Source organism: Penicillium maclennaniae (assembly GCF_028827695.1).
Source record: "Penicillium maclennaniae strain IBT 15551 chromosome Unknown utg000006l:1.0-2513246.0:1.0-2515036.0, whole genome shotgun sequence".
NCBI lineage: Eukaryota > Fungi > Ascomycota > Eurotiomycetes > Eurotiales > Aspergillaceae > Penicillium > Penicillium maclennaniae.
Window position 1 is genome coordinate 1,958,564 of NW_026623218.1, and position 21,151 is coordinate 1,979,714.

General features: G+C 50.0%; 7 protein-coding genes across 7 annotated transcripts; 6 read left to right on the plus strand and 1 right to left on the minus strand.

The window, feature by feature from the left end:
- Nucleotides 1-98: 98 nt before the first annotated feature.
- Nucleotides 99-1,667, plus strand: N7477_007009 (glycosyl hydrolase family 79 C-terminal domain-containing protein; the record flags this gene model as incomplete). Its single annotated transcript, XM_056968672.1, has 4 exons — nt 99-273; nt 329-428; nt 480-1,004; nt 1,070-1,667. 4 exons carry the CDS (start codon nt 99-101, stop codon nt 1,665-1,667), a joined length of 1,398 nt encoding a protein of 465 aa, XP_056821468.1.
- A 3,074-nt stretch (nt 1,668-4,741) lies between these two features.
- Nucleotides 4,742-6,326, plus strand: N7477_007010 (DUF2841 domain-containing protein; the record flags this gene model as incomplete). Its single annotated transcript, XM_056968673.1, has 5 exons — nt 4,742-4,825; nt 4,882-5,074; nt 5,134-5,595; nt 5,653-5,838; nt 5,887-6,326. 5 exons carry the CDS (start codon nt 4,742-4,744, stop codon nt 6,324-6,326), a joined length of 1,365 nt encoding a protein of 454 aa, XP_056821469.1.
- Nucleotides 6,327-7,616: 1,290 nt separating this feature from the next.
- Nucleotides 7,617-8,531, plus strand: N7477_007011 (uncharacterized protein; the record flags this gene model as incomplete). The annotated part of the gene is made up of 5 exons (XM_056968674.1): nt 7,617-7,682; nt 7,733-7,913; nt 8,001-8,088; nt 8,145-8,279; nt 8,333-8,531. The coding sequence occupies 5 exons, from the start codon at nt 7,617-7,619 to the stop codon at nt 8,529-8,531; spliced, it is 669 nt and encodes a 222-aa protein (XP_056821470.1).
- A 1,510-nt stretch (nt 8,532-10,041) lies between these two features.
- N7477_007012 (uncharacterized protein) lies at nt 10,042-10,960 on the plus strand (the record flags this gene model as incomplete). Its single annotated transcript, XM_056968675.1, has 2 exons — nt 10,042-10,590; nt 10,634-10,960. 2 exons carry the CDS (start codon nt 10,042-10,044, stop codon nt 10,958-10,960), a joined length of 876 nt encoding a protein of 291 aa, XP_056821471.1.
- Nucleotides 10,961-11,647: 687 nt separating this feature from the next.
- N7477_007013 (aldehyde dehydrogenase family protein) lies at nt 11,648-13,240 on the minus strand (the record flags this gene model as incomplete). Its single annotated transcript, XM_056968676.1, has 4 exons — nt 11,648-11,931; nt 11,994-12,788; nt 12,833-12,887; nt 12,944-13,240. 4 exons carry the CDS (start codon nt 13,238-13,240, stop codon nt 11,648-11,650), a joined length of 1,431 nt encoding a protein of 476 aa, XP_056821472.1.
- A 3,030-nt stretch (nt 13,241-16,270) lies between these two features.
- N7477_007014 (glycerophosphocholine acyltransferase) lies at nt 16,271-17,985 on the plus strand (the record flags this gene model as incomplete). Its single annotated transcript, XM_056968677.1, has 2 exons — nt 16,271-17,190; nt 17,244-17,985. The coding sequence occupies 2 exons, from the start codon at nt 16,271-16,273 to the stop codon at nt 17,983-17,985; spliced, it is 1,662 nt and encodes a 553-aa protein (XP_056821473.1).
- A 563-nt stretch (nt 17,986-18,548) lies between these two features.
- N7477_007015 (MRS7 family protein) lies at nt 18,549-20,292 on the plus strand (the record flags this gene model as incomplete). The annotated part of the gene is made up of 3 exons (XM_056968678.1): nt 18,549-18,615; nt 18,684-19,171; nt 19,243-20,292. The coding sequence occupies 3 exons, from the start codon at nt 18,549-18,551 to the stop codon at nt 20,290-20,292; spliced, it is 1,605 nt and encodes a 534-aa protein (XP_056821474.1).
- Nucleotides 20,293-21,151: the final 859 nt, after the last annotated feature.

Here is a 21,151-nt window from a genome sequence, read left to right on the forward strand (position 1 = left end):
TCAAGCTCAATAGCCTGTTTTGGCGTCGCGGGTCCTGGGTATAAAGTCGGGTTCGAGTGCATAAATGGGGATTCACTTGCGTCTGACTATCTTCAGTCATGTTTGTCACACTGCTTCTCAGCGCTGCAGTAGCGGCAGCTGTACCGACAGTCAGTCAGCGGGACAATTCGCCAGTCTCGGTGGCTAAAGATGCTCCTAATACCGCTGGTGCTGCTATCTTGCATCCATTTGTATCGTTCTCGATCGAATTTGCATTCTTCCCAGACTATGCAGGTATGTTGAAACAACGACAGCCAATGAGAGACAAATCATTCTAATGTCGCGAAAGGCAATTTGTCCTCGCCCAATAAGTTCTCGAACCAGTTGTTGGATAATCTTGGAGATCTTCAAGGCGTAAAGCCATACGTTCGTGTTGGGGGGAATACCCAGTAAGAGGGTTTTTGCTTTAATACTTCAGGGCCGCTCTAACGTATGCATAGAGATCTTGCCTTATATGATCCTACGCTGAAGACTTCGGTGAACGGAACCATTGTGCCAGCGGTTTCCGAAGACTACCCGTATCTGTTGTATATCGGGCCCTCGTTCTTCGAATCATACTACACCCTCCCTGGAACCAAGTTCAGTCATGGCTTCAACATGGGCAAGAATACCACTGCAGCGAAAGATTCGCTTCTTGCTACGGTTTCACTGGCTTGTAAGGCTCTTCAGGATGGTAAGTTGATGCATTGGGAGTTTGGCAACGAGCCCGATTTATTCAGCACGACTACTCCATACTCCGTACGACCTGCTCATTGGTCAGAACAAGACTACGTCGACAATTGGTTGTCGGGAACTGAGATGATTAAGCGGACGATGGCAAGAAGTTGTCCTGACATGGTTTCTAATGAGATGTTCAAATTCATCGCACCCTCCTTTGCAGGGATTGGCAATTCATTGGATCCAGTCAAGACATGGGAAGACGGACTCGATTCAGAGAAGGATATTGCTCTCAACTCGATGCACAAGTAAGTGAGACCAAGGCAAAACGTGAAAACATATATAGCCACACTGTTAACGGCTATTGCTCTAGCTACATGGGGGGTGCAGATGTGCCGGGCGTCACGCTCCAAAAGACCCTGATGAACCACACCGCAGTTGTCAACGTTGTCGCAAAACATGCAAACCTCTCGCATGTCCTAAGCGAACAGGGTCGGACCAAGGATATTCCCTATATCTTAGGCGAAATGAACTCACTCTACCACCAAGGCAAACCCGGACTCTCCAACTCTTTCGGCGCGGCGCTCTGGGGCGTGGACTTTAATCTGTATTGCGCCTCGCAGAATATTCGTCGGACTCATATGCACCAGGGAACAGACTATAGATACGCGTCGTGGCAACCCATTCAAACCAGCAAAACCACGATCGGCACCAAGGCACCATACTACGGCAATATCATGGTGGCCGCCATGCTGCGCGGTGAAGCCGACTCCACTGTCCAGGTCGTCAATTTGCCCATGTCAAGCGACACCGACGCCGCTTATGCAGCCTATGTGGGCGGGAAATTGGCCCGTATTGCGATGATCAACATGCAAGAATTCAATTACACTATGGCCGAGTCCCGCCCTCGGCCAAATATGCCTTCCATCTGCCCGATGACTCGGCCACATCCTTATCGCTGCAACGGCTGATGGCAAATGGGAGCGACGCCATAACTGGTATCTCTTGGGACGGTTGGTCATATAATTATGAGTTGAAAGGGGGTGCGCCCGTGCGAATGCGTAATGTGACAATTGGTGAGACGGTGTCGGTGGGTTCAAAGGGTCTGGTAGAACTGGAACTACCCCTTTCCAGTGCTGCTATCTTGAACTTCATGTAGTTTTGGATCTGTATCAATTGCTTCCGTCTAGACCCAATGTTGGACGAACCTTATATTGAGATCTGTATTGAGATGTTCCGAATCAGTTGGTATCCACCCACTAGACGGCTATGTATGGCATCTTCCCCAGGAACTGATTAATGCCTGGGTCAAACCGTCGAGGAAGGCGTAGAATGTTCATCGCAGTATATTTCCTAATAGAGGGAGCTATGCAGAGACCATCTTGGCGTGGAGGGATCAACACGAGTCTTGGCAAATACTGATTGTTCCAACTGTGGAGATGATGAATGATAGAGAATATACCTATCTTCGTGCGGAGCTTCATTTCAACAATTTCACTTCTTGTCCAAAACTATGAATCCAAAAAATAAGCCCCTCAGTACTAACGTACTAATGTCACCCCTATGTGCCCGCAGAGCCGCCAGCCGCAACCAGCAGTCCGTCGCCCATCCGCTTGAAATGGGAAAAGAGAAGCGCGCCCCCCTCCCCTCCCTCCCCCTAGAGCTCGAAAAGACCCAGATCAGAGCCCAATGCAAGCACCTGCACTGATTACCTGGTACCAGGATCCGGCCTCCTGCACTTGGCCCACTGTGGGAATCCAGGTGCATGTAGGGCCCCGTCTTGCTATATTCGCCCCCTCCCCCCCATATCGGATTGTGAGAAACGTCAGCCCTAATCCTACTGTAGCTCTTCCGGCTTCGGGTACCCGCACCCCGAATCGAGGCAAAAGAACGAAGGCACCGGCGTTTGGACCCATCTAGCCCCGTAGTACAGCGGCTGCTTTCTTGCACCCCACCTCGCCAACACGCAAGGGGCGCATAGGAAGGAGACGTGGAAAAGAGTTGGAAGTTGCCTTGGGCCCATGCGGCTCTGACACTGGGTCGCTCAGCATTGGGAATGGAGCTGTCTAATCTGTCATGGTATTGACTTCGCCAAGGACGCAGCGCTTGGACAAGTTGATGGCTTGGCTTTCTAGCTAATTAGGTTTGCATGTTTGAGCGGGGGGGGTTCGTCGACACCTAGAGCCCCATGGCCACATCTCAACCGGGTTAAGGTATCTGTGCATGCCTATGCCTCTGCCTAGGACTACTGTTGTGCTCCGATTGAACCTCGTTTGCCCCATATACGCCCCCGGAGGATATGCAACGCGGCTGTAAGCCAAGTGCAAGCGTCTGGGTAAGCTATCTGTCAAGGCGTGGCGCCAGCCCAATTGACAATAGTTGGCAGGAACATGATATTTGGGAAGATATGGTTATAGTAAAGCCTAGTCAAGCCTAGTCAAGCCAAGTAAAGCCCTGGAATGCCCAGAGGTTCGGCGGCACAAACCCTCGCAACACGAAGGGGACAAATGTACGAGAACTAGCTTTGAACCTGGTTTGCGTTTCCGCGGGACTTCGCTAACAGGGGCCTGACTGTCGATCCGGGACGAGGGAATCGTTCCTAATGGGCCGTTGGGACCAAAAGAGTTTCGACATTATCGACACGGCCTTGGCGGTTGCTTTTCTTCCGGAGATAGTTCGGTCTGGCATTTCCCTCTTGAGATTGGGCTAAGGTGACCTGAACCCGGTTTCTGTGAAGCGAGTGATTTGTGAGAGGCAAAAAAAAAAGAAAAAGAAAGCAACTAAAAGGAGAAAAGTGGATAGTGCGGCGCGTCCCGCCTCCGAATCTTCATACCCCGAACATACAATCGAAGCATCGATCGGCCCTTGGGTCGCAGGTAGTAGTCGGGCAATCCCGTGACCGTGGGAGACCGCCAAGATTCAATGGCGCTGTCTTGTGCTTCATGGCTTGCTCTGGGATCGTTTGCCACCAGTTGGTAGCCTGGAAAGACTGCGTGGGTTGGACCCTCTGGGGCTTTGGGCTAGAGGATGAGATCTGATCCGTGCACCGATGGCCTGGACCGGAACCGTAAAACTGCGACGCCTGAGCTCTCTGCATGCCGCTAGAAAGAGTCGAGATATCGCGTCTTTCTCCAGATCAGAGTCAACCCCCCCTCTGGTCAGCCCGTTTCCCGCGTTGGACGATGACCTCAGTGGACAGACACCAAAGTGCGTGGCTGAACGTCGATCAGCGATTGCGATGGTTTGATTCGCACGGCTATAGTTTCCCTACTACCATTGGCTGATCGCTCGATCTGATGCATCGATCGGAGTTTCGGTCAAACCCCTGAGAGGTCAACTTGTCCTACGAACCATATACCCTCTGTGGCTAATGTTGAGCAAATCGTTGACAGCTTGAAAATTTAAGATTTCCTTAGTCTGGTCGGGTTCGGCTTGGGGTTAACCGCGTTGATGTCCCTCCCCAGGGGCAACGTAGCCCTACTCGTCTACCGCTGTCAGTGCGCGAGGACTAGAACCTAGAATTGTGAGCCTAGGGCCTACTCGAGCAAATGCATGGGCGATCTGATCGCATAGATGCAGGACCAAAGATCGCAGCTTATTGCCACCGGCTCAGCTTCGTCGATATTTCCCATTTTTCCTTGCATTAGCAGCGCCCGCCGATTTGCATCATCAGGGAACTGTCGAGTGGAGTCCTGGATGGTACTTTGGGTAGATGTCCGTATGGCTCTCGCGCATACATAATCTATTGTCTCGCCCGGTGTATGGATCCGGACTCTTTTTACGTCGGGGTAGACGCGTCTTGATCCCAGTCTTCCCTATCCCGAACTCTCGATCGGAGCAGATATATCTGTCCTATCTATTCTATCTATTCTATCCATTCTAAAGGGTTGACTGTCCCACGTATTTGGAGCCAGGGTGTACTGTTCAGCCAAAAGCACACTCCTCTCCGGTCACGCGTTTGACCAATTCTTGGAGTTGTTCCCGCAATTGTTCGAATGTTTTATCGCATCTGCGAGTCCTTAATTGTATAACTGATACGATAAACATGGAGATGAGTCGTCCTCTCCTCGGCTCGAGTGAGGGACTCGAACGAAGACATTCCGAGACCTCGGTGCCCCCGGCCAGCATGGTACATTACATTATATCGAGAATAACGAGGATCGTTCACTGACAGTCTGCTTCTAGGGGACCCCGAGTCAAACCCCCGATATTCAGCACTCCCACTTCGTCATCATGTACATCGACGCCGATGGAAAGCTTCAGATCCGCACGTCCGATTCAATTGCGGGCTGTGGCGGCGCTATCTTCACACCCGAAGTGACGGACCGTTTTATGGAACTGACGGCCCCGAACCCTCAATCGAACATGCAATTTGCTCGTGAGTGTTATTCTCGACCAAAGTGGTGTTGAACACAGCCAACACGATTTCGTGAGCAGAATCTAGCCAGACGTCTTCACCATGGGCCGTTCAGCAATCACCGGAATGGTTCAGCACCGGCCAAACTCGACCAGCTGAAATGATTCCGTGCGAATGGCAATCCAACCAAAGTCGACGGAAACGACGTGACATGAAGCGGACAGGAATGACCCGTCCGGTCCCAAAAGCCGCCTCGCCTCCTCCCAGTCCGCCGCCAGGACGAACGATTCTTCGAGTCGGTAACCAGGATCTGTTAAGACGATACTACGAAAAGGCCTTTGAGGATTTCCAACAGCTGAACTGTCGCGCCATTGCCAAGTCGTACATCAAGCTTGTGGAGCCTCGGAAACAGGTGCATTTCCCATATAATGGACGAAAGGTGATTGCCGGCGTATCGCAACGGGTTGATCCCGAGATGACCAAACCTGGATGGTGGCCTGCCGGTGTCTTGCATCGAGAACCGGATCATCTTCTGAAGCGAGGTAAGTCATGAGCATAGCGAAAAAACTAAAACGTTTCCGAACTAATTGAAGAGAAAGATCGACTGCGCCTGCTCGTTCACATCTTGTGCGAAATGAAAGACAGCCACGGCGTGACAGCAGACAAATTGCGTGAAGCCGGCCAGGACGTGCGGCGTCAGATCAGCCCACCCAACCGACTACAGGTCCTCGACGAGATTTATTTTGTGCGTTCAATGGAAGAGCGATTCATCAACGGGGAGATCGGTAAGTCAATCTTAATTGTTATGACATTACGAAGCTAATCACCAACAGACGGGAACACATTGATTCAAGTGACCCAAACCCATCTTCCCGACGTGGTCTATCGAGAAGAAGAGCTGTCTTCCCGAGTCCACGCAGCACCCACATTTTCTCTAGATGACGAGGACGACAACGACCATTTCTCCGGTCAAGGTTCCCAGCTCGATGAAGTCGACTCATTCCCTCTCGGCAACCAAATGCCCCCTTCCCCTTCCCCCTCTTCAAGCCAATCCAGCGGACCACACAGCCCGACCGCTAGTTTCAGCTCATACCCAATGAGTATGGCACCACAAATGATGCCGCAGGAGTCCCCCACGGCTCGCAAATCCATGGCCGCCGATCAGGGTTACATGCCCGGCTACTACGGTCAGCAGTTCATGCCTACTGAAAAACCTCCTGGCTACTGGTCTGGCATATCTCATGTACCACACCTGCCACATTTCGGATATTAATCTTTGGTTTCTGGGTTTGGGAGTTCACATATGGGAGGTTTACGAGTCACGAACACGATCAAATTTTTTTTTTTTCCAGCGGTGGCTCAACTGATTATATTGAAATTTTTGGTAGCGAACTGTACATCGTTGTTCGATCTTTTTTATTCTTAATGTCTGGAGAAATATGAAGCCACATTTGTTTTCAAGTCCCAAGTCTAAGTCTTTGAGGATTCACTCGTATGTGAGGTGGACGGGAGGGTGCCTTGGTAGCAATCTCAATGGCATTGTTCTGATCACTCGAGTCTATTAAACTAATTCCCACTCCTGCAATCGTCAGACTCCATCAATTATGTCCTGAATCAGAGAATCTGTGACAAATACCTATACACCAGTCTACGACGCCCGGCCGTGATGATGCTCTCTCGCCACTCAGCGTTCGCTCAGCGCCGAGGAAGTAAGGGATGGAAGCACCGCCCATCCAACTTCAAACAAACCGTAATCAATGAATTGGAGGTATTTTCATACGTTGTCACTAATTAGACCAAGGCTTCCATGCAGTCACAGTTTCATCACTTCACGGGGACGAGAATTCTTTTGCTTTACCTGAGAGCAGCAAATGCACGCGCCTACAAAAGCTCAACATGTGAAGCATAATGTAATCTGCAATTCCGAAATGGATTTGTATTTGCCAAAGTGATTTGCGAAGCTCTGAGCCCAAATAAGTGCGACGTCAAGTCTAGAAAAAATGAATTATCTCATTGTCCCAAAATTGGCCCGATCGCACCAAATTTGCCCCACCCTAAAGCAGATTGACTTGGGATTGAATGATGACCCAGATGACTACCATGCCTTACGTTGCTGTGGGATGGCTGTTTTTCTTCTTTCTCTGTTAGTAATCGAACGTTTCAGTGTCACGGAGAACTGACAATATCTAGAACCAACGGGCCGATTTTGGAACAATAAGATCCCAGAGTGCATCATTTAGTACCAAAGCACGGAAGCCATGACCAGTGACAGTGGAGCTGAGCTGGCGTAAGCGGCCTCGCTAGGACTCGATAGCGATTTGATCTGACGGGATTTGAGCAAAGCCCCACAATCGCCCGGATGCCAGGGACATTGGATTGGACTGATGGCAGCTAGGAAGTGGAGCGGCTCTAGATTACTCCCTGGGCTTGACTTGCGTCTCATCGGTCTTCCAGGCGAGCTGCTTTTGAAAACAAAACAAACCCCTCCGCGTAAGTTTTGTCTGCGAGGCTTTCTTTTGATTTTATTTCAATCTACTAAGAACGGAAGACGTAGATCTGGAACATGGGTAGCGATTCCAAGTCGACGGCCCGACGGCCCAACTTTCTGTTCATTCTGGCCGATGATCTGGTACTTTATTACATAGTAATATAGAGGACTCTTCTGATGCTATCGAATAGGGATTTACAGATGTTGGCTGCTATGGAAGTGAAATTCACACGCCTAACATTGATCAATTGGCCTCGGAGGGCATTCGCATGCTCAACCACCATGCCGCTGCCGCTTGCTCGCCCACGCGCGCAATGCTTCTCAGCGGAACTGATGCTCACCTCGGTGTTTTGAATTTCCTGACTAAAGTGTGTGAGTTTGTAGACTGGAAGCTATTCGCGAGTTTTAAAAAAACCCCATGTCATCATAAGGCAACAGTGCTAACCCGGTATTTTACAGCCGTCATGGGGAATAAGATCGTGGGTGCCATTCACAAGTATTACGACAACTCATATGAAAACCTTGGATCGTTCAACTCCTTTAGCTGGTGCGTTGCTCATGCTTTGCTGAAACCCAATACGAAAGCTAATACCTCGTTCCTAGGCTCGGACCGCTGTGGGCGCAGGCCTCCACTGCCCCCTCCCGACTGTTCAAATCCTACCCATCTCAAGGAGGTATCCTCGTCCCTCGCGTCATAAAGCCACCCACCAACACGTTCCTATCAAGTTACACGGCGGGGTCGTTCAACCGCTCTTTCTCAACCGTGATGGACTTTCTGCCAACTTTCCTAGACTTGGCAGGTGTCCCGGCTCCCCTGCTTTGGAAACCAACACCTCGGTTCGCAAAATGGCAGCCTTCCGAGGCAAGGAGGTCCACGCCATACGGGGTAAATCATGGGTCCCACTCTTTACCCAAGGGAAGAAGGTTGAGGAAGACGAGATGTCGATTCATAGAATCGAGATATCCCAGATCCATATTGCCATCTTCTGATTTCCGCTAAGTGTAGTAACTGTGAACCTCATGCTACTCACTTATCCTGGTTGTACGCTTTAAGATGGAAGCCGCGAGGCGTTTTAAGGCAAAGAAAGTCGCTTGAAGGTGATCAGGTGAGTGAACCAAAGATGCTTCTTTTTTTATTTCTAAACGTAAAAGATCATGTTGAGCGAGCAGTTAATAAGAAACAGGAAGCTAAATTCGGTTTCCACCCCAGAAGAACGTGATCCAACGCGTTCAACAATCATTCGAGCTTGACCACATATTTTGCCGTCATCTAGAATTGTCGGCTTCGTGTGTTCATCATTTAAGTTGTTACTGAAACAACTCACTTGGCCAGTGGCTAGACGAGGCATCAAGCTCGGAACTTCCTCCAAACCAACAACTTCGATATCTGGTACCACTACCCCTCGCTGCACGAATTGCAAAGCCTCTCCGATATCCTGTTTTGATCCGACCATGGAGCCGATTACGCGAATTCCGTCATCAAGAATCTGTAGAGGATGAAACTGGACTTTTTCTGAAGGAGGTGGGATGCGATACCCCATCGCACGAGCATACTGAATACAGCACCAACTCCCCCACCAGCCCCAGAAATGACAACCCATTGACCCGGAACAGCGCCACAAATTTTCAGTGCTCTGTACGCAGTCACACCAGCACACATAATGGGGGCGGGTTGCTCATCCGAAGGACCCTCAGGCAAACGTATCATACTTCGGAAACGAACAACAGTATACTGTGCGAGCGTGCCATCAACAGATCTTCCAGAATGAACTTGCTTCACACATCGCATTTCCTCTCCGCGAAGACACATCGCGCAGTCTCCACAGCCATCTCGGACCCATGATACACCGACCCGATCACCGATGTGAACGCAATTTACGTCGAGGCTGGTACCTATCTTCACGACTCGACCGATTCCCTCGTGTCCAAGAATTTGGCAGCATGGCCCCAGTTTTCCTGATGCGAGAGCAATATCGGTTCCACAGATACCAGTCACTGATAGCTTTACCAAGAGGTCTAATGGGCCAAGGTTTGGTAGAGGAGATTTTTAATTGCGAAGATTGGCTCATCATCTTGCTGGAACGAGGTTAGCTTGCTAATCAGAAAATATAGGTGATCTTACCTGGACGACAGCAGCTTTTTGAAACTCAGGGGTCGCCATTTTAACGATTAAGAAGTACCGTCGGATTGATTCTCGTGGAAAGATTGAGACTCAAGTGGGAATCAAATGGATTCAAAGACTATCAAACAGCCAAAAAAGATTATTTCACTTGTGCACGGTTTTCTTCGGTCTGCGATTTTGAGCTCTCGTGATCTTCCTTAGGTCATTGTAGTGGTATTGTGCCGCTCTTAAGCCCGTGTAAAGATAGCCCCGCCTGAGAGTTAAAACACACCTGTTTTGGTACGGCACTATTGAGACAGTACATGAGGCTGGATGGCGTTCGCTCTATCTGGCTCTTCTCCCCTCTGCCCCTCGACAGGTCCGAGCTGTGGCTCCGTGATGTCAAGTCCGGAGAACTACACTGTTCGTTTGATTTGCGCCATCACCACTGAGTATGTCGCCGCCCAAGCGTTCCTGATGAAAAGCACGATGGCCCAGCATATTTGCCGCCCCCACAACAAGAAAAATAATATATTGGGAAAGACCCGTAAACATAACGTGGTTATTTCCGGTTTACCTTTGAGAGAATATGGCACGTCCTCGGCGGCTAGAGTGGCAGAAGATATGATGCATAACTTTCCGAATATTCACATTGGCTTGATGGTTGGTATTGGTGGCGGCGCTCCGGGCCGAAAACATGAAATTCGCCCAGGAGATATTGTAGTCAGCACCTCTCGCAATGGCCAGGGTAGTGTCATTCAATATGACTACGGCAAAACGATCCAGGGCCAAATCTTTCAGCAGACGGGGGATTCAAATCAACCACCCACTATCCTACGCGCCGCAGTGAATGGACACGCGCTCAATACGAGTGCGAAGGGTATCATTTGGATGATGCGGAGGAAAGAATCTTTGAGAAGAAGCCGCGACTACGGAACAGGAATTAGCGTCCAGATCTAGCCAGTGATCAACTATACTGTACCGCAGTCAGATTACACATCCCTCAGGCAAAGATTTACCTTGCGCTTCAAGGTGCGGTGACGATCCATCTTGTTTAGTCGCGCGGCCCCTTTGCACCGAAAAGGATGACAATCCAGCGGTTCATTACGCACTGATCGCCTCGGTGAATCAGCTCATGGAGGATGCGTCAATTTGGGACAAATTAGCTGCTCAAAAAGATGTCCTATGCTTTGAAATGGAAGCAGCTGGTTTGATGAACCATTTCCCTTGCCTTGTCATCCGAGATATCTGCGAATACGCCGACTCGCATAAGAACAAAAATTGGCAAGGCTACGCTGCCATGGTTGCAGCAGCGTAGGCCAAAGATTTTTGCGCCGAATCATTCTTCAGCAGGTAGAACATGAAGCTGAAATCGGCGATATTGTCAAGGAATGAAATCGCCATACGCATGTTGTGTTTGGAAACCAGAATAGTGGCTTCCAGATTGGTGTGAATGATGAACCTATCAACGCGAGCATTGGGGTCAAATGATACGGCTATGTCATACTAACGTGGCTCAATTGATTTACAATACCGACGATTATAGCCTAACTAATGAAGATTAAGAGTGTATCTTTGATAAATGTGTGATTCCTCAGAAGACATCCAATAGCCACATTAGTGGTGAGACGTAAATTTTATCAAGAAATCACATGGATATAAAGGCAGAGAGCAATATTTTTGACAACACTTTATTGGTCCGCCCTTTTTACACGCGCAAGCGCATTTAACAAATTCATTCAGAAAACTATACGTTATCATTTTGTTTCCAGAAACGTGCAAAATCCGCAAGACTAGCAAAACCATCAAAGGTACGCATAATCAAAATTAGCGGATTGACCTCATCCAATAATTCCCAGTTCAATTGAACTGAGCATACTATCATTGTGGACAAGCGGTGTGGGTGCAGAAGCTCACAAAATTGAGACAAGCCGAATTATACCATCAAAAAGGCGTGTTCATCAGCAAAAAGATAAGGACCCTAGAAACCCGATTCTTTTTGCCTCTATTTGTAGATGTGGATTGACTGTGTGTTGCAATAGGACAAAAGACCTTGACGGCCCCATTCGCCACCGATGCCACTCTGCTTATGTCCGGAAAAGTAGGCAACTGGACTCGGCTTTTCAGAGCTATTGATCCAGACTGACCCGGCTTCCAGACGTCGACCGATTGACAAAGCACGAGTCGGATCTTTGGACCAGACGCACGCGCCAAGTCCTGCATCGGTATCATTGGCACGCCTAATCACCTCCTCTTCATCCTTCCAGGATAGGATGGGGATGATCGGACCTATGACATAAACATTAGAACTCGAAGATTCTCAGGTCCGGTGAAAGGAGGCCACGGCTTACCAAATTGTTCCTCTTTCACGATCCGAGAGTCATCAGATGGGTTATCCACAATAGTTGGTTCTATGAAAAGACCATTAGGCGATTGATTTTGCCCCGCGATGATGTTGCACCCCGTAGCCTTGCAATCCTCAATCAATCCCTGAATGATGGCATACTGCATCTGGTTCTGCACCGGGCCAAAAATAGGAGGTGCCATGGTTGGCTGTTCTGTGAATACCTTCGCCGCTTCCACAAAACGCTGTAAGAATTCTTCACGGATGCTTTCGTGGACGTAGACCCGCTTTGTCGCGACGCACATTTGACCCGCGTTGAAGAGACATCCATTCGCAACTTCGGTCGCGACCTTGCTCACGTCCACATCGGGGCAGACAATCGTCGCGTCATTGCCACCGAGTTCAAGCGTGATCCGCTTCAGTGTTCCACTGGCAGCCTCCATTATCTTCTTGCCCGTCTTGGTCGAGCCAGTGAAGCTGATTTTTTGGATTCCTGGGTGGGTTGTCATGCTAGCTCCTAGTGAGTTGTCGCCATTCAGGGCTTGGAAAACACCCGCGGGGACGATCTTTGTCGCGATCTCTGCAAACTTCAATATGCTGTATGGAGTGAAGGGTGATGGCTTCACAATAATGCAGTTCCCCGTCACTATAGCTGCAGCGACCTTGGCGATTGCAAGGACCAGCGGGAAATTCCAGGGACATATCGCTCCAACGATACCCAATGGAACGTGCGTCTGAACGATCTGCACAGTGTCGTCTTCGTGGACTATTTCATCCGAAATCTCCTGAGATGCTTCGCCCTCTAATCAGCATATCACACCAGTGTTGGAAAAAAGATTCAGGTACCATTGTACTCGAGAAACCCAATGCTATGATCGATCTCCAACCCGCCCATGAATGCCTGTAATTAACTTATAAGTCGAGTCCATCCTGAATCAAATGGTTGCTTTTTCATACAGATTTTCCGGTCTCCTTTGAAACAATTGCTGCCAAAAACTCTTTGTGCTCGCGAAGTACATCCACCAGCTGTCTTAAGACGCCCTGTCGTTCGGTGGCCGGCTTCTTGGACCAAACCGGAAAGGCATTCTGAGCTGCAGTAACCGCGATCTGCAGCTCTTCTTCGCCTGCAACTGGAACATTCCAAAGCGGCTCGTTGGTTCTCGGGTCCTTGCAGCATTCAGACTTCTTGCTCTGCAACAAATTGCCGTCCACAACGTGGGCGAACTTCACCGTTTGGAGCTCGCTGGGATTCATTCTGCGTAAAGTGAAGTTCAAGTGAAGTCGGAGAAGCTGTTTCTCGTCTAATATGAAACTCTTCTAAGCAATGTGAATGAAAATGATTACGAAGAGTTTTGAGCTCAGGGGAAATCCGGTGGGATTCTGCTATTATTCCCGATACTGGTGGGGACTATACCCACTCAGGATATCTCAGTGGGGCGGGGATATGTGTCAGGATGCAGCTGAGAGTCCCTATGTCACCTCGACATTCCACAGTGGGTCGCGCAACATTGACTAACCGTATTAGGCAGTCACGAAAGCGGTAACGTCGTCGATAATCACCTATCTAGGTTTAGCGTATTACTAACTTCCATGAACGTATCAGTATTATAGCTAAAAATTACCTGTAATCAAATTCTGCCGGGTAAAAAAACCCTTTCTCCCTATTTCCTTTATTCCCCTATCTCCTCTATATAGTAATTCTTTATTAAAATAGAATATTTAGAAATATTCTTTATAGAGTAAGAAGATAAAGTAGTTTATAAAGAACGAAAAGGTAAAGAAGATAGAGAGATATCCCTAAGGGTATCCTTTAGGTATCCCTTAGGTACCTAGTAGATATCTTATAGTGATATTATATAGGAAAAGAGCGGTGAGAGATACGGAAGGTAAGATAGAAAGCGGTAAGAGAGATACGGAAGGTAAGAGAATTGTATGCCTCGTTTGCATTAAGCTACTAGGCCTAAATAGGTAATTAATAACCTAATGTTGTGCGACCCATGTGTGAATGTGCAGCTGAGCTAATTCCTGGGATGTCTTTACGCCCCTGAACGAGCGGTACTTTGCATTCCCGGTGCTGCATTCTGTATGCAATCTGCGCTTCAAATGTCATGACAGATGGAATCTGGTCTTTAAATTCATATCACAAGAAGTGAAGATGATACGTAGATATGCATAGAGCTGATCTGAGTCAGATGGCCTACCAATTAAGGAGGAGCTCCATCTTCTTCCGTAGATTATCACGCAGATGTTTCGCACTCCGAATCGGGAGTATGCCCCCCCCCCCTCCCCCCCCCCCCAAAGCATTTTTGACAGTGAAGCTGGCAAATTGTCTTAGTAGTGGTGGAAACGGAAGCATGATGCAAAACTTCATCGGCCCAATTTTCTAGAGGTGATAGAAAATCGTCTGCCGATACGGCTTGCAAAGCAGCCGCGGGACATTCCATATGTGTCTCTAGTCCTAGTCCAAAGATCCGAGGCGAAGTAGCATGGAGGATAACAAAAGCGGTGTCGAGTAACCTGACAAACTGAGCTTGATCCAAAGATTGGATGAATTTCACCGAATCCCTTCTTCCTTCTTGATGTACGCTTGTCAGCCAAAAGTTGATGCATCTTGTATGAGTCAAAACGACTAGTGAATGGCAGATATTGGCACGAAGTCTGTTGCGACATGCATGGGTGAGATTCTCGACACTTGGTTTCAATGTTGATAGTCTTCCGGCCACCATCATACAATATTGACGACGCCGAAGTAGTCGTTGAATAATTTCATACTCCTCCTAGATTTGAGAAAGGCAGGCAAATCTTGCCGTTCATAGAGCTTCCAGCCTGCGTGTCTGCGTGGCTGCCTCTTTTCTCACGCAGACCTTATGATACTCTTCTTGATGGAAGTGTTCCAAGGTTGAAAACCATCTGCTCGACTACGTAGAGCCATGCCACGGCATTTGGATTGTGTTCCTTGCTAGTAGAACGCAAGCTGAGATGATGGCCAATCGATGGAAGGAGGGTGTTGATTCCCACCGCTTTTACCCTGCGGCTTTACACATACGTTGTTGCTTCCTTCTTTCTCTCTTCCCCCCAGGCCCCCAACATATCACTTTGTTCTCTCTCCTTCGTGTCCTCAATGCCGTCAATATAACGGCCACGAGTCGATATTTTGGGCGCTTTCCATGTCGAAATGTCACATCGAGAAGAATTCAAAGGATGTTTTAAGATCTTGTTCGCGCATATCCTTGGAAAAAGGGTTGGGAGTTGCGGAGGATTAGAATGACGTGTTCAGGCCCCTCTCTGGCTGACGATCTCCTGGATTAGGCCGTGCAGACGTACACTCTTTCGTACTGTATGAAAATAATTTGGGGGGGGGGGGGGGGGGGGTGGTGCAATCGGTACTCAATTGTCTGAAGATGAAGATCCCATTGCCACCCGTGGATCTCCACTAGGACAAGCCCATGCATTTCTAGGGGTCCGTTCTTTGAGGCCTTGTCCCCAGTACCTTCGTGCTTTCATCGTTAATTCGAAGATATTTTTTAATGCCTACAATTTAGGTACAAGTTGAAATGGGAAGACATCACGTTTACAAACACATTGAAAATGAATGCACTTTTCCAAGGTTTTTGAGGCTGTATTTAGTCACGTTTCAGGGCCTCATGCGCGCAGCCCTCGTGACTATGTAGAGCACGATATGCGCAAGACGACACTGCTTCCCATATTGATAACTTTCATCCGGTCTTACCGCGAACATGGACGCATGGGCCGTTTTGCCTTGCAGATTTGGAGATAGCGCACAGATGTATCACCATGTTGGGGTTGTGTACTGGACTTTGATGAGCCCGATCGGCGCTTAGCGACCGTGGCCAAACTAATTGTAGCAGAGCAGAGGCCAAGTTGATAGAGAGAGAGAGAGAGTAAATCACAAGTAACGATCATCGGGATCCAGGGACTGATCGACCGGAAAAGGAAAGTAAACACAGATTGCCGTGCCGCCAAAGAGCGGCGTGATTGGGCGCCCGGGGCGAAGCTCCCCAACCACTCAACTTCGCGATTGCCAGCACACGCCGCAAACTCACCTTCTCGCTGGTTCACGTTCATCCCTCAACGCTCACGACTTGACCGATTTCGTTGCCGCGAACACAAATCAGTACTTGGGTCTCCAACCACTTTGCATCCTTCCCCGCGTGAGCCGTGGTCGTGATCCCGCCGATAAGGTAGGTTTCCTCTTGTTTGCCCCTCGGAAAGATAAAAGATGGCTATGGCCACTTTGACTTCCGGCTTCTCAAAGACTTCAATATGGGAATGCTAACATTCGGTCGCTTCCTCAGCCGGCCATACCCTCATTACCGGGACGGCCCTACCATCTTCTCCTTCCAACAACAGTTCATGATGGAGGACGCTCGCGCTCAACGCCGCAAGTCCGATTCTACCATCGGCCCCGATTCGGTGGCCTCGACACCAGCTGTCGACTATGTAGAGAATCCCTTCGATGACTTTGACAACGATGACTTCTATTCGCCGCCCGCCTCTCCGGGCCGCCTGTCGCGCAACCCGTCCTTCTCCAACAGCAGCTCCTATGCGGAGGACTGGGAGACTTTCCCGCCACTCGACAAGCTGAGCATCTTCGATCTGCTCGACAACTTCCAGCTGTCACAACGCTTCGAGAAATGGCAGCTCGCGCTCGCTATGCAGAAACAGAAAGTGCGCAAGCACCGCGAGAAGTTGCGGTCGACGGGCAGTTATGCCAGGGAACGGGTGGTCGGAGAGTTCAAACGACGCGTACCGACCGCAGACGAACAACTTGAAAAGTATCGCAGCCGTATGAAGAATGGCGTGGATCGTCTGGGCAAGCAGTGGAGCAAGACGGCCACCGTGACGTTGCGCGAGAAGATCTCGTTCATCGCCGGTGTGCTCAACATCTTCATCAGCGGGTACCTGATGGGGGCCTGTCCACAGTACTTCTACCTGTGGTTCAGCGCCCAGTTGCTCTACTTCATGCCCATTCGTTATTTCACCTACCACGCTAAAGGCTACCACTACTTCTTGGCCGATTTGTGCTACTTCGTCAACTTCCTCAACATGGCGTCCATCTGGGTCTTCCCCAACTCCAAGAGACTTTTCATCGGAACGTTCTGTCTGACCTTTGGTAACAACGCGGCGGCTATTGCTATGTGGCGCAATTCCTTGGTCTTCCACAGCATGGATAAAGTGGTCAGGTATGTAACGCGCAAATGTGGGATATCGAATCTCAGCTAACATGGCTTTGCAGTCTCTTCATTCACATCATGCCTCCGGTGACTTTGCACTGCATCGTTCACCTGACTCCGGTTGAGATACTCAAAGAGCGCTTCCCGGCTGTCTATGCCATCAAGTTCAGCGAACCTGGCGATCCGGAGCACTACTCGCTCGGCGCTATGATTATCTGGGCAACCGTGCCATATATCTTCTGGCAGCTCATGTATCACTTGATGATCACCGTTCGTCGGGCCGACAAGATCGCAGCTGGACGTCCTACTAGCTTCACCTGGCTTCGCAAGTCCTACGCCAAGGCGTGGATTGGAAAGATCGTTCTCAGCCTCCCCAACGCCATGCAAGAGCCCGCTTTCATGTTGATCCAGTATGGCTTTGCTCTGTCGACTATGATACCTTCCCCCATTTTCTTCTGGTACCGATGGGCTAGCGGCATTTATATGTCTGCCCTATTCATCTGGAGTATCTATAATGGCGCGACCTACTATATCGACGTCTTTGGCAAGCGCTTCCAGAAGGAGTTGGAGCAGCTACGACGCGATGTCCAGCGCTGGCAAAGCTCTCCGGACTTTGCAACCAGCCCGCTGGTTCTTCCGGACTACAATGGACCTCGCAGTGGCGCGCTTGGTGCGCCAGATGCACCTTACCCCCTGGAGAAGCGGAACAGCATCGACCGCATCCCACTCCTTGATCCGACCTCGGCTACATCGACCGCCCAGGAGGTCCCGAAGACCGGCGCCACCGTGCGTGAAAGGAATTAGGCGGGGCTATGTTCTTTCGTTAATCGCTATTGATACCCCTGGCGTATTTGCTTTTGATTTCTCCCACACGGTACGCATCAACGGTCTTTCATATCGGTTTTATAGTTCAGCACATAGTTTCTCGGGTTTTACTTGCGTGTTTTGGATACGAAGGAAGCATTTGAATCACTGGTGACCCACATAGATCGACCATTATTATGCTCAGAATGCCATGATACCATGTTTGATGTCATACAATATTCGTAAGATGGTACTTTAGACCGTAACCCCCTGCAACAACAGAGGATAGATCGCCCGCCGACCGGTTATCAGATGCGGCATTTAACTCCGACCAAACCCCGAAGGGCCTCGCAGTCACGTGACTCAACGTGATCTCCAGACTCGTCACCAGCTTGGAACATCATCCACATCATCCAAGCCTATTGTCATCAAAACATCTATTCAAACCCTGTTATTTATCGTGCAACTGATTAGGACCACCCGTTGCGTCCGTTGTTGCGCATTTCGCACGCCCCTGTTCGGCCCTTCGAGCCTTCACTTTCCTCCCAACAATATTTCCGCAAATGTCCGCCACCATGAGATCTGCTCGCCTGGTGCGCAGCACCACCGCTCTGCGGCCTAATTTGGTTGGTAAGTACATCCTAGCGATAATTTATCTGTGTGACCACCTTGGCTGACCTGTGTCATCCCCTGAACAGCTCGTACTCGCGCCAGCGCTCTCGGTCCGGCTTCAATCGCTGCGGCCAGCAGCCTTCTATTCAACAGTCGCGGCATGCCGTCTACCGTATCTGCGCTTGCCATCTTAGTTCCCCAGCGCGGCTACGCTACAGAACAATCCACCTCGAATTCCTCCCAGTCATACCCTCCGCCTGGCTTCAATGCTGAGCAGGCCAAAAAGCCTGTTCCTCTGGACCAGGCGCAACCACAAACTGGCGCTCCGGCTACGATGTCTGACGTAGCCCCCGCTTCTAAGGCCTCGCCGCAAAGCACTGCGTCCAAGAGCGAGGACCAGAAGGTTGCGGCGAAGAAGCAGGCTAAGAAGTTAACCCTTGGCCAGAAGATCAAGAAGGAGCTCCAGCACTACTGGGACGGTACCAAGCTACTCGCGACAGAGGTGAAGATTAGTTCTCGATTGGCGTTGAAGATGGCCGGTGGCTATGAGCTCAGTCGCCGTGAGCACCGCCAGGTTCGTCTTAGTTCCGTAGTCCTTCTATTCTCCTGGAGTCGTGCATGCTAACATTGTCTCTGTGGTTGTAGCTGCAACGTACTACCAAGGATCTTGGTCGACTGGTTCCTTTCTCCATGTTCCTCATCGTTCCCTTTGCCGAGCTTCTTCTCCCCGTGGCCTTGAAGGTCTTCCCCAACATGCTGCCTTCCACCTACGAGGGCCAGAAGGCCAAGGACGCCAAGGCTGTCAACCTGAGCTCGACCCGTAAAGAGGTCTCTGCCTTCCTGCGCAACACACTACGCGAGAGTGGTTTGCCGTTGACTGCTGCTAGCGTGAAGAACGAAGATTTCGCCGACTTCTTCCGCAAGATTCGCACTACTGGCGAATCTCCCTCGACCGAGGATGTCATCAAGGTCTGCAAGGTCTTCAAGGATGACTTGACTTTGGACAATTTGTCCCGCCCCCAGCTGGTTGCTATCTGCCGCTACATGAACCTCAACTCCTTCGGCACGGACGCCATGCTCCGCTACAACATTCGCCACCGCATGCGCCAGATCAAGCGTGACGATCGTGCTATCTTCTATGAGGGCGTCGACTCTCTTTCCGTTCCTGAACTCCAGATGGCTAGCGCTTCTCGCGGTATCCGCACCCATGGTGTCTCCCCTGCTCGCCTCCGCGAGGATCTCTCCATGTGGCTCGACCTGCGCCTCAAGCAGGGTGTCCCCTCTTCCCTTCTCGTTCTCAGCAACGCCTACATGTACAATCAGGGCGGCAAGGAGTCCGAGATGGCCTCTCAGATTGACGCTCTCAAGTCTGTGCTCTCCAGTATTCCCGAGGAGCTGTTCCACGAGATCGAGCTCGAAGTCCACAACGCTGAGGGCGCAGCTACCAACAAGCAGCGTCTCGAGGTCATCAAGGAGCAGGAAGAGTTGATTGAGGAGGAGAACGAGCAGAACAGCGCGAACGAGGACAAGGGAGTTTCTGCTCCCAAGGATACTGAAGATATCGACGACAAGGAAGAGCCCAAGGTTGATGCCTCAACCACCGGTCCTGAGAAGCAGTCTGCCGAGGCCTCCGAAGCCATGGAAGAGGGAACCAAGGCCGGTCTGAAGAATGAGAAGACCAGCCAGAGCTCGTAAGATCATGAATAATTTGGTTTTGGTTCAGGTTGGGGCTGGTTATATTTGGCTCACGCATATATAGATATCTTTTGTTTTATTTCTTGCACTCTTCTGTTCTCACCCTGTGTTACTCTTGACTCTCCGCTGTGTTGATAGACCTTCTTTCCCCTCTTCGTGCTTAGCCCAATCTCTGAAACACTTCCACGCATACTGTTGCTGATCCCTGGTTTCTTCCTTCATTTCTGAATCTTGTCGCGCTGTCTTAATTTTTCATGCCATATCCTTTATCGTTGAGTTGGTGTGGGGATGCCCCACGTCGCTTCCAAGGTTGGCCTCCGAAACAGAAACACCCGTGGTGGAGGAGCTGGGGGAGATCAAGTGAAGAATCTTGGCCATGACGTGGTGACTCAGATTGGAAAAGCACACTGTACTGATAGACAAATGCACCCCAGGCATTCCCTGATTATGTTATTCGTGTGGTTAGATTGAGATCGTATGTATAGAAAGATAGACGTTTCATCAGATGGACCATCTCGGCATTAGTCAACCTCGGTTACCCCAACGCTATCACCCCCGCGTGAAACCCTGGGACTTTTTAGTCCGAACTATACGTCCCTACCATGCGGCGGTTTATCCCAAGCACCGGTCGCATTTGCAATCCCAATTGCAGCTTCAGCACCAGCCCGACCCGACATCTCGCAACACGCATGTCTCCACTGAATCCCGCTTCCCAGGTATGTGTAACGCTTGACTGCGCGTACCCGACAGTCGGCGCAGAATCGCAAGACCGTCAACGAGGCGGCACCGCTCTGTCTTGTCCTTTGATTCCACGCGTGTAGAGATCTGAGTTCCACCGCGGTCTCACACGGTCCCAAAT